This window comes from Chelmon rostratus, chromosome 17 (assembly GCF_017976325.1).
Source record: "Chelmon rostratus isolate fCheRos1 chromosome 17, fCheRos1.pri, whole genome shotgun sequence".
Taxonomy (NCBI): Eukaryota; Metazoa; Chordata; class Actinopteri; order Chaetodontiformes; family Chaetodontidae; genus Chelmon; species Chelmon rostratus.
In genome coordinates this window covers 19845004-19858235 of record NC_055674.1, presented here as the reverse complement: position 1 = coordinate 19858235, position 13232 = coordinate 19845004, and the positions used below count along the sequence as shown (strand labels likewise).

Below are 13232 nucleotides of genomic sequence, written 5' to 3'. Positions count from 1 at the left end.
ATCAGCAGGTTTTGGTTGTGAATTCAGCGTTCGTGTTAGCTCACCCCATACGTCGCCACACAGAGGAGCAACCACGCTCTGAGTGATGTAAATGTTCAGAACGAGAGACAGGTGTTATCACAGAGCGGGCATAAGTCCTCACTTATATTGCTGCGTGATATCATAAAAAGGCATCAGGTGGCTATTATTATCATTTACTGGCTGCAAAAGTTAATTAATGTTCCACTTTATTTGTGTTCCAGAGCTCCTCGGTTCTACGAAGAAAGTGAATGTCAACTTCCAGGACACAGACGGGTGAGTCACGCTCCTTTCCCTCATAGTGCATTTTTTTTACTCACCCTTACTCTCTTCATTCCCTCCACCATTCTTGCTCACTCCCCTCCGCCTCTCCCTCCCCCTTTTAATATCCATCCTCATCCACTTCCCCCTCCCATTCACGTAAAAGCTGTATTATCCTGGTAGTTTCACTTGTGTCTCTATAGTATTAAGAGCTAGAGGATTAGCTCTGATATCACTCAGCTGAAGTTCAGACCAGAGTGCCGTGTGGCACAGAGAGCATTCATGTCAATCAAAGCCTTGCATGTGTGCAACATGCAGCTGCGTGTCTATGTGCTTCAAACAAACAAACTGCACCTCACTATCCCACAGTCCCTCATGCCATCTGATCATTTGATCAATCACTACAAGTCACTTTTTCAAGCCATTTTGCAAATGCAGGTGCTTCCATACAGGACACAAGAGGTCACTGAACGCTTTGATGGGTGTGAAAATGATGTGAATCAGCAGATCTCGACGCAGCCGAACCCCCAAACAGCTCCTTTCCGTTTCTGATGCATCTGAAGGACCATGCAAATTACAGATGACGGATTAAAAAACAATGTTTGAAATGAAATATTCGTACACATGGAGACTCAGAGAGTCATCACGTTATTTGTTTGCACTGGAGCGTGACTCTGATGTTTCTCGCTGGATTTGATAAATGAATGAAAAGGAGGCACGCAGAGGTGTAAAGGGAGACTGATGGTTTGCTGATTATTTCTGCTTTGGAACGTGAGAGCAGCCAAAATATCGTCAAATCAAGTTTGATTTCTCTCATTCAGTCGCTCCCTCTCTGTCTCATTCGCTCGTGCTCTCAGCTCGTTTGCACCCTCTCACCCCAGAGTCGACCCCTGGCCTAGACTGCATACTGCAGTAGTAGCACCCAGCACTTCCTTGTTTTGTGAATGAGGCTTGTGTCCCTGTTTGCAGGGTTCTTGGTCCCCTGAGAAAGTTTCTGCGGTTCCTGTGTCCACGCCAAGCTGAGCATCTTGAAGCAGCCACATTTAGCTTAGAGTTTCTTCACTGGCAGTGTTTGCATTTTATAAGCATAATAAAGCTCATTTATGATGGATGCTGTAACAGAATCTTTGTGGCTGTACTTGTACGTATTAGTAGTAGGAAAATTCTTTCACTCTCTTTACAGACTTTGGAGAAGGCATGGCATAAACAAACAAAACATAGTTTGGCAAATGTGTCATTAACTGTTCATTTGAAGTCTACATATGCTATAAGCATTTATACATTCACGAGTGAATTCCAAGAGACCCGAGCTAATCATTCTGAATCCAGCATTGGAGCAGATGCTCCTGGTGGTCCTCTATTTTTCCATTAACTTGGCACCTGTTCATCCATGATACATGACTGTCTGCACAGTGCAGCAGGGAACGACGCGAGGCGGATATGCAGATTCCTACAACCACGAGTCATGCCAGCTTCAGGCCTTGAGAGAGTAATTCAAACAGAGCTGAAGGACTACAAACTGCACGGAATAAAGTGCTTTCTGTAAAGATAAAGATCAAAAGTAATCCTCACAGCGCTGCTTTGCCACTCTAAGTGAAACTGAGCAGTGTAATCTAATTAGTGTGTTTACTGATATTGCCTCTTTGCCCCTTCATTCCTCCCACAGTATTAAGTGCATCACATTGGCTGATGCTGACGTGGCCGTGTGTGTTCGTCTGCTGCATGAGTCATAAATAAAGTTTACGAGAGAAATGCATGGATCGAGTTGAATTTCATTTTGTAATGAGCACACATGGCTAATGAGTCTGCATAAACGTATTCGTTTTAGATTCATTTGCTCTTCTTGGCAATCGCTCGGAGACTCGTAATGAAGTCTGGAAGAAAAAAAAGCTCTTAATTGGGATCTTTCACCACAGATTTTGCTCATCTCCTCTGTTTGTAGATATAATAAAGCCCCTTGAGGCAAATTGTGATTTGTGTTTCTGAGCTATATACATAAACTGGACTTGATTGTGTCCTGTAATAGAATTCCTGAAGTCATGCCATTCAGCAGAGGTTACACCATCAAAAAAAAAGAGAGCGAGTAGGAGCAAAGTGGAGAGAGCGGTGATGGGGTGACATGATGGAGAGAAATGAACGGAAAGAGAGAGGTTTGTACAGTAGGGACGCAGTGTAGCTCACAGGAGACTGCAAATGTGACAACAACAAAGCACTTAGATCCCTCTTTATAAAGCCTGACAAGGAGATCCCCATTGAGACCTGAGAGTACATTACAAGAGAGCTCCACTACAATTATATATGCACTGTATGTGAGTGTGTTTGTCTCGACGTGGAGCTTTACACAGCATGTGAAACCGCAGACGGAAAATGTGTTAGAGGAAAGGAAAGAAGCAGAAATAGAACAAGCGTCATACCTGTGCCAGGTGTGATATCACGTATTTATGTGTGGTCACACATAGAGTGCACCAAGAAGTGTGGTAAAGTGGGTGTGGGTTAAACACTGCGTAACACTCGGCACTCTGCATCTGGAAGAAAGACTGATGATGGAGGCAATAAAATGCCAATTCTAAAAAAAGATGCAAAGCAACAAAAACACCGTAACTACACCTCGATGTTCCTCTCATGCCATTTTATCATTTGCTAAAATCCTAATGAACGTCACTGGCGACTTTATCCAAGTCATTTAAAATTAGCATACTCTTATTTGATACCGTGTGATGGCAGAGACAACCGATGAACTGAATAAAATGGAGAATATTTCAAACGTAGCAACTGAATATGTCTATATTGTGATAGACGACAGATGGTATTTTAGTGGAATTGGTAGCATCATGCTCCTATTTCAGTTTTTCTCTCTTCAGGTCAGGTCCATGCTGGACTGTAACACACAAAGGGTGCTAGCACACAATTCCAGCCCAAAACGGTGCCGACCAATCAGAATCCACAGTGTGGAAACGTTTTAGAGAAAGTACAGTGTCATCGACAAATGGTTAAGTAATGTTGTTGGTTGGGTGGTTTCAGTGATTCTCTGCCTTTTGAAGCTAAAGAGAAAATAATGAGACTCAAAGCAGCCATTCTTGAATAAAAAATGCTACCATGCTAACCGATTGCTGCCTTAAAGATAAATATGACTCGGAGATGAGTATGTGAGTCATCTCAACACTTACAGAATAGCTTTTTGCCAGTATAGCCATGAGGTCTTCGATGTGAGAGAACATTTTACTCGACTGCACCCTTGTTAAGCAAAGGCTGAATGAATCCCTGTCTGCATTAGCGCGCCTCCAGGGCACTGCCAGAGATATCATCTCCTAACAGAGAGACATCATATACATAACTCCTTTCTGAGATGATCTGGAATCTGCGGAATACGCGACAGCCTGTGTGTTTTATGGCCAGATAAATCCTGGGGACAGACACGTCACGTGCAGGCGGACTGACACACTGATTAGCAAGGGACAGAGACTCTAGACAAGCTGATATATGAGCCTTCTTCCTTCCTTCTTTCCCTGTCCACTGTGTGAATGTTGGAGCAGTGTGATTTCGGAAGACCTTGGAAGACCCCGTATGTGTATGTGTGCATGGGTGAGAGGAGAGAGGGGAGACTTAAAGATGATCATGGGGGAGGCAGAGATAGCAACAGAGATAAATAAACAGAGACAGCTGGTGAGAGGAACTGAAACACCAAGCCAATGAACGAGTTTGGTTTCTAAGATGGAGATACGTGAGATGTGGTTTTAGAGGCAGTGATGCAGCGATGTGTTGATACGAGGGGTTTACTGTGGCTGTGTCCCTGCATACATACATACAAACCCGCTTCCACTCGATCCCTAACCTCCCGACATCACCCCCCCCCCCCTCAGCGTGTGTCAGTGGTGTCATCATTGTGAGACACTTTTATCTTTTTGATAAACGTGCTTTGGTGGTGTTGTATCGTGTGTGTATTTGGCCATGTGCACAGCTATGTCTCAACAGAATACCACTCTTATGTCTGTACTTTAAATATGAAACTACCCCCAGCAGCCGGTTAGCTTGGCTTAGCGCAAAGACAGGAAACATCTGTGTGAAAATCAAAGTCTGACAAGGACTTGTGGTTATGTGTCAGACTATTTCTATATCGGGGTCAGTAAAGCCACAATGTGCTGTTTTTACAGTTCTGTTTTCGTTTTAACAAAGAAGATATGATGTGTTAAATAGCTTTTAAGTTGCTGTTATCATGTACTCATTTTGTTACCTTCAGACAAAAGCAGTCCGTCTCCCTATTTCCCCTCTTTGTGCTAAGCTAAGCTAAGCAGCTGCTTGCTGGAGCTTCACATTTAGCGCACAGATACGCTAATGAACATTATATTAGTCATTACATTCTGTAATGGCTAATATGACACCTTTGGCTGTTTTCTGGTGAATGAACCCTCAGCCACCGATAAATGTGTTGAGCCAAAGATTGTTTGTGTGTGAAGACACATCACTCTGTCACGCCTCTGTATGACCACCAGGGGGCTGTCCATTTTTGTAGTTCAACAGGGAGAAACAGAGTGGTGACTCTTCACCAGAGAAATGATCTAGCTGATGACCTCAGGTCAATTTAACAATGTCTCTGTTAAACTTTGTCATCTGTATTAAACTCATTATTTACCTGGTGAAGCACTGTAGGCCACAGCTGTTAATTGAACCTGTCAGATTCATTTATTTAACATTAATATATGCTGCTGCTCAGCTCATTTCCAGGCCGGAGCTACAGGATGTAAACATTAATCATGCTGCCGCTAAAAACTGCAGCGTTTCTGCCTCCTCAGCCAACAAAAGTCGAGCAGACAGTTTTGAAGGGGGTAGTTATTTTAGCCTTAAGTTACTTGTGAATTTTGAGAGGTAATAAGATCAGTTCAGGGGCCGAGGCTGTAGACCACAGATTAGATGAAGAATTGTAACATGAGCTGCTCTGCAAGATAGACAGTGCTAAGTCGGTAAACAGCTAAGATGGAGTACAGGAGGAGAAAGGATGGAGCAGTGGAGGGAAATAGTGAGGTTATTGAAGGCTGGGGTGGGAGGAGAAGAGAGTGAGAGAGAGATCTGGAGGAAGATGGATAGAGAGAGGAAGAGAGAGGCGGATTTGTGAAGGAGAAGCGGTGTATAAATATTGCATGGCAGGTTTTACTACTTGGCAAAAGCAAGGGCTTCCCTCCCCCTCCCCCTTCCCCATACATGTACCCCCCTGACACACTGCAAGGCTGCTCCCACACACACACACACACACAGTGCCGTTGTACTTAGCCTCGTGCAGCATTGTGTAACGATATCCCTGTTTAACCCTGAAGGGGAAAGCGAGGGGAAGAAGACGCGGTCGCTGCTGAGATGAAGAAGTGGGTGATGACACATGCGCAGTGGGGACGCTCCTCCTCTGCCTGCTCAGTGTTTGTTGTGATGAGAGGGTCCAACATGTTCCTGTCCGGTTTAGAGCTGCAGAAAGGTGCAGTGATGCTAACATCATCGCTTTAAGGTTTAATCACAATCAAGTTTTTTTACAATTCTGACTACAGCAGTACACAGACACTGGGCTTCCGTAGGAATGTTTACCCTTGACCCATTTTCCTGTGTACTGATAATAAATAGGACATGCTTTTTCTCATTAAAAGTTCAAATAATGGTTAATGAGTATCAGCATCAGTAATATTATAAGTATTCGGCAAGACAAGGCCTGACTATTTAATGCAGCAGTGCACCGACAAGTAAATTCAGTGTGCTTTACACTGAAATATATACAGCAACAAGCAGACGTGTAGGATTCACCATAACTGTAATACGTAATAACAGCCAGAGTGTCAGGCCGATACTGGAGTGAGGACTCAGATGCAGAGATCGCAAGTTCCACAGATTTATTTCACACAGTTCAGAGATCTCTTCACAGAGTGAAATCAAAGTGGCTATGAAAATTGTTCTAGTAACAAAAAACGCTCCACACGGAGGATGAAACAAACAACTATGACAGACCTATGAACTTCACTAACAAAATAACAGAAACAAAAGATCACTCCTGAAAACACGGAGGAAAACTAACACAATGCTAGATAACAGATGAAACAAAAGATGCTACCACAAAAACAGAAAATCGGCTAGAACTAGCAAGAACAATATAACAAAACTAGACTATAGAACTTACAACAAAAAACACTCACGAAGAGGATCAATAAACACGAAGGCAATGATACTGTGGCTGTGGCAATAGACAAGGTAAGCACGGGTGAATCGACCATAGGACTAAGACACACTGGCACAAGACAAGGGAGATGCCGACAATTTAACACGTGGAGGGTAATCAGGAACAGGTGGAGACAACAGGTGATCGGGGCGGACACACAGGTGACACATGAGGAAGGCCAAGTGCTCTGAAACGAGAGGAGAGTTAGACTTTCAAAATAAAACAGGAAATGACAAGACAACAAACCCAAAATGAGACAACCTCACCACGGTGTGACACAGAGAAAGGTATCACTGTGTAGCATCCAGAGCAGGACTGCCTCCAATCATGTGACAGCCTTTCATGTAGTCTGTGCTGTTCACTGCTCACAAACACTTGTGTTTCCTGCCTTCAGCCTTTCACAACTTGTGTGTCACAGTGGGTCAGCTTTGAACAAAAAGGTATCTTGAAGACTGGGAGGCTGAATTACTTAACTGGTATTTCAAATATGATGTCAACACACCAGAGCGAATTATTAAACTGAACCAGAAAAAGCTGGCTCCCGACGATGACAGAAACAGTCACAAGACCAGGACTGACGTAGTTAGCAACAGTACAGAGGCAGCCGTGGCAATGCAGGGTGTGACAGGTTTTGCTGATCAATGATCAGAACACTGTTACCTCCACAGTGTTAACATGAGGAAAACAAACCTGAGGGAAAACAAGTGGAGCGGATGAAAAGGCCAAAAGGTCAAAAGAAAAGAAGGACCTCTGCCCTGCTAACCTTACCTCCATCATTATGAAATGCTTGGAGAAAATCATTAAAACACCTCCTCTCTCACCCCATGTCTCACCCCTGCTAGACCCGTACTCTTACAACAAGCACGGTCTTGTGAAAATGGTGTTAATTGCCTTCAGTAGCAGGTTCTGGGTTGATCAAGTGGATGAGCAGTTTTTTTGTGAACAAGTAATGTTCAGTTGTGGCACATCCAAGCACAGAACGGGCGCTCCGCAAGGCTCTGTGATTTCACCAGTCCTCTGCACGTCGCACTCCAACGCCTGCTGAGCCTTGAACCCAGCACACATGTTTTACAAGTAAGCAGATAACACTCCAACCAGGCATCTCTTGGTGCTTTTGAGGAAGAGAAGACAGCTTTTAAACAGTGGTGCCTGGACAGTTTCCTGGAATTAAACTTGAAGAAAACAAAATCGATTGAAATTGATTTTCGAGGGAACAAATCTGCCTGCTACAGAAATCCATGCGGAAACAGTGGAAACGGTCACGACATCAAAGTTGAAACAGACGATAAACTTCACTGTGCCTCTGCAAAAATCAGCAAATTGCAGCAGAGAAAGAGACTTTTTTTTTTACTTTATTCCGACTTAACCATCTTAATATAAACTGTTGGGCTTCCGTTCTTATCTGTGTGCTTGGTAATTTGCACAAACGGGACCAAGCCAGACTGCAACAACAAATCAGGACAAATCACATATATATTATATAAATATTTTACGGGCTAGTACCCATCCCCTTCACTCCAAATTCAGTCACAGCAGCAACCTGAGAAACCTGGGAAAGAGACTCAAAGTACGTACAAGAACTCTTTTATTCCACAAGCCAGCAGCCAGTAAAACACACAGGTTTAATCAACAGGTCACTTAGCTGACCTGCACTTTTATATCAAAATGGATTATTACTGATCTGCATCGACTGTCTTTATTTGACTTTATTGTGTCAGCTCTGGATTAAACAATTTTCCTGGCGTGTGACAGTAAATTTGATCGGAATCTGAATCTGAACAGGTGGTGAAATGTCAGGCTTTCTTAACAAGCAGGCCGGTTCATCCTCTGTGTATTCATCTGTGGAAACACCAGCTGTGGAAAACCGCCAAGTATTTACTCAAGTACTGCACTTAGGTACTGCACTTCAACAGCTATAGATACAAGTTATGTACAAAACATATTAAGGTAAAACTCTTAGTTAAAGTAACATTTACAATCTCCACCCTGACCAGCTGCAACATTGAAATGCAGCTTGCATGTTAATGCATCAGAAATGCTAATCCAATAATAAATAGCTGCATAAAGCTTTATAACTCTATACTAATATATATTAGCTTTTAGAATATTTCTGTGTTACTTACATTTTCAGTGCAGGATATTCAAAATTACTGTGACATGACGTGCATATGGTGCAGAAAATGCAGTAATAACAAATTCCTATTAATAAATGATAAATTATTACTATGTATTTGTCAATATCATTAGTAGTTGTCTTCATAGTGAGAATAAAAGAAGTGAATGAGACAGAGAACACATGAAGAAAAGGATATAGGGAAGGTGATAGAGGAGGAATAGAAAAGAGGAGAGGAAAATAAGAGTCAAAACCAAGAGAAAGAGCAGGACAGAAGAAGTGCCTGCAGAGACATGGAGGAGAAGAAGAAATGGAGACACAGGGGTGATCTGTAGTGAATAAACCAGAGCGGGTCACTCAGGCTTTTTAGTATGCTGCTCCACACTCACTCAAACACACACATAGTGAGTGGGACTCTGACTATATTCAGCAGTGTCTTCCAGTAGGACTGGATTTCTCACAAAATAATTCACACATAGAGACTCAATAGCCTGCAAGCTGACTCTCACACATGCCACTTGCCAGTAGTAAAGCTGGCGCCGTCTCCGTGGTTACAGAACACTCAGCGTCCAATCGCAAAAGAGCAAAGCTGAGCCGAGCGCTAACCAGAAACTAGACTTCACCAAAAATATACACATCTGTCTCTTTAACTGATGATTGTTAAAAAGACTGTTCTCTCAACCCCACGCCCTTCACTTACTGATGCTGCGTCGAGCTTTCCTCTCACGCCACATGTGCAGAGGACAGAAACGCTGACAGATTTACCACTTGAAACTCTTTATAATTTCCGAAACAATGGGTCCTTGAGTTCAAGCGAAGGCAGACAAAAGCAGGCTTTCTCAATTCTAGTCAGCAGCTGTTGACTGTTGCTGTTTGTTTTTGGCTGAAATGACAAAAGTCGCCAGTGGATTTCATCAGCTGCATCTGTTGTAGCTGATGTTAGCTGCCAAGCTATTAGCTTGGTTAAAACCGCTGCCTCAGTCTGGCTTTTTAATGTCTCCACTTCAATTATTTTAAAATGAGAATCTTGTGAAATCTTAAATATGTACTTGATAGCTACATATGCGATTTTATGCTAAACGGCCGAGGCTAAAGCTGAATGTCCCAAGAAAAAAGTTAGCCTTCTCACATGTTGATAATCATGTAGAAACGTGGACATGGAGAAGCAGCTCTCTTCTTGTGTTGCAGTGTTAGCCGCTATTAAGTATTTCATTCTAGCATATGGCAGCATTGTTTAGCCTCTTAGCTTAAATACATGGACAAGCTTGGTAAACTTCCCCAAATTAAATGAATAACAGAGTGGCTAACGTTAGCCTGCAGTGATGTAGTAGCCTCCAGGAATGGTTTAAACACAGCGTTAGCTAATGAAATGCTCCTTGTCCTTGCACAAAATACTCAGTTCGTTAGGTTACTGTAGCTCGTAAGCTAGTTAGTGTAACATGCTAATGTTTATAGCTTAGAGATAACACATAGTTTGATCCATTCCTTACAGTTTTGCTTGTTTTTGATTTAAAAGAGTAAAAAAAAAGAGCAGCACACGGTCAAACAAAAGAAAACCTGCATGTTGCTCTTTAAGTTGTTTCCAGGTATACTTTGTTTCTCTGTTTTGTCTACTTGCTTTGTGTCTCAATGCATCTATAATCTGCTTCTGCCTGATGTATGCATTTGTCTGACTCATCAGCCAAATACCTTAAATATAAATGTATCTAGCTGTCACTGCCTTTCTGTTGTCTATCAGTGTTTTAGCCTGCTGACTCTTATACCTGCTCTTGGGTTCCTATTTCTATGCCGGTTGACAACCACCCCTCATAATCTGTATTTGCAGTACGTATTTCATTAGAATGACACAATTAGGCAGTACACGTCATGTGAAACCAACACATCTATATGAGTTCTTATGGAGAAAGATGGATCTAACAAGGTTTTTATTCTGATATGTTCAGCTAATTAAATTTGTTGATAATAAAATAAGTCATTGATTTCACAGGTAAACACTGTGGGTTGGTTTAGAGCCTCACACTTGAAGGCTCCCATCAGAGATTGTATAGCAATGACTTTTATTTTCTTAGGTTTCTCTCTCTTTACTGGTGTCTCCTTAGCCAAACACAATAAAGTTCCCAAATAAGGATCATTGAGACAATTGAGAGTTTATGGTTCAGCCACCAGAAAGTGATGTTACTGTGCTATCTGATGGAATCCAGCGTGTCTTCTGTCTAGAAAAGCACTTGTTTAAATAAGGTTTAAAACAATAGTCTGACATTTTGGGAAGTGCACTTATTCACTACCAAGACTGGAATCAGGGGCAGCTAGGCAGCCAACAGCGCACACAATGATGTGATTGGATGAGGTTGACTGATGTGTCACGCAGCTGGAGCGGCTTGTCAAGCCGACACGTTTAAATTGTATATACAGTACATTTGTTTTTGTAACCCAGGCAGGTGGCTGGCCAGTGTTCAGGCCCACTACTACAAAGCTGGATTATTGGCAAATAATAATTATAACGTTTAAGTTATTTATTCGCTATGGAATAATATTACTGCATGTATAACATTGATGACTCAGTTACCTATTTTGACAAATATCCTATTCATATGCAAATATTTCAACAGCACCAACCAATCAGCATTGTACAAAGGGATTTGCAGGTTTACCTCGATTTATGTTGACCTTGGCTTTCTGTGTGCTCAAAAAATACAGCTTGGGGATGCAGCACTAACTTCAGCAGGAATGAGAGCATAACAATATGTAAATCCAGTCTAAGTGGTGTGTATGAGGTCACAGAGGCAGGCAGAGAAAACAGGCTGAGACCTTCAATTCCTGGTCAGTGTGCTCAGGTTTCTCCATGGAGCTTCATTTCTTTTCATATAGTTTCTATCTCTTCATCCTCTTTCATAACACGGGGCCGGAGCAGATGTTGATAACCGCCCCATTTACCGCCTTTTGACTGTTCATGTGCAACCTTAGTTTCATGGGTCGTCACAACAAGGTCGGAGCCCTCATAAAGCTTTCTGGGGCAGTGTTGTCAGGAGACGCGTGTCACTGTCGATATGAGTGAGATACAAGGTGTGTGTCAGGAGGACACACAAAGGGATTTGTGTGTGTTTGTGTGTGTGTGTGTGTGTGCACATACATTTGCCTCTTTGTGTACTCAGGTTGCAGTATGTAATGCTTTCTCCTCCTTATACCCTCTCTCATGCTTATCCATCAAAGCTGACATATGAAGCTCGTCTACTCAGCATACAGCCTCTGGCCTCTATCTCTCTCTCTCACACACACACACACACACACACTGTATCCTTTACATAATATAATGCCTTTCCCCTTGTGCATATTTTTTCATCTCCCACCATCCCATCTCAGATGTTTGGTCCTAATCCTCTGCTATTAAATCTATTTGTCATGCTAAGCTTTACCATTATGTGTGTGTATGTGTGTGTGGTCTTGTTTTTACGTGGTTGTCTGGTCCTAAATACCTTGAAACTGGAGGTGTCTGTCATTCAGAAAACATAAAAATAAAGGATGTGATAGCGAGCTAGAAAATACGTGTAATTCACATATGACAAATGTAACCATGATATATGTCTTTGTTCGTGTGTGTGTATGTGCGTGTGTGGGTGGGTGTGTGTGTGTGTGTTTCTACAATAGGTTTTCTCCGCTGCATCATGCGGCACTCAATGGGAACCTTGAGCTCATCACTCTGCTGCTGGAGTCACAGGCTGCTGTCGACATCAGAGACCAGAAAGGTGAGGGGGGGAATGGGCACAAACGCACACACACACACACGCACACACACACACACACACACACACACACACACACACACACACAGAAACAGAGACAAACATGCATACATACCAAAATAGCAGAGGGAAAAGTGAGCTTTACACATACAAAAAAAAAATGCCGTATGTGTCACCCCCTTGCACATAAATGATAATATCGTATATCTCAGTGTGTGACAGATGTGTGTGTGTTTCTGTGTGTGCAGGCATGCGGCCGCTGCACTACGCAGCCTGGCAGGGGAAGGCGGAGCCTATGAAGATGCTGCTGAAATCTGGTTCATCTGTCAACGGCCAATCAGATGAAGGACAGATTCCTCTCCACCTGGCAGCGCAGCACGGCCACTACGACGTGGTAAGCGATGCCCGCCCCCCCAAAAGCAGAGAAAGTGGAGAACCGAGCAGGTCGTTTGTGTACCAACGACACGTTATTCACACAACAGAGCCGTCAATCATAATTGATATGTAATTAAGCGCCCCTCATTCTGAAATAGCAGAATGGGCTGCCAACAGACTGAACGCGATCGGCTCCTTTAAAGCAGCTATAAGGGAAAAGTGAGCACAACACCAGCTCTGTCTCAATCACTGAGCCACTGCAAGATGTGGCGTTCATGGATTAGGAATCAGGCTACATTTATCACATATGTCTTGTCCTTAACTGTCAATTCCTAGATCCCCTGGGGCCTCATTATAAAAAAATGTTCTTAGATTTATACTGGAACTTCGTCTAAAGATCATTTCTGACAGTGTGCTTACATTTTATTCATAAAAGATGCTGAGCATAGAAAACCTTGCGTAAGCAGAGCGGTTTATTACAAAGCCCGATCAATGGGTTAGTGAAGTATGTTGAGCATGAAGCCAGAGTCTTGAT

General features: G+C 42.7%; 1 protein-coding gene across 1 annotated transcript in view; it reads left to right on the top strand.

Moving 5' to 3' along the window:
• The window catches only part of caskin1 (CASK interacting protein 1), a 90597-nt gene that overhangs the window by 43708 nt on the left and 33657 nt on the right, over window positions 1-13232 (top strand). The window contains exons 2-4 of the mRNA XM_041956689.1: window positions 243-294; window positions 12228-12325; window positions 12571-12716. Coding sequence (XP_041812623.1) covers window positions 243-294; window positions 12228-12325; window positions 12571-12716 — 296 coding nt within the window. The remainder of the gene's footprint in view (window positions 1-242; window positions 295-12227; window positions 12326-12570; window positions 12717-13232) is intronic.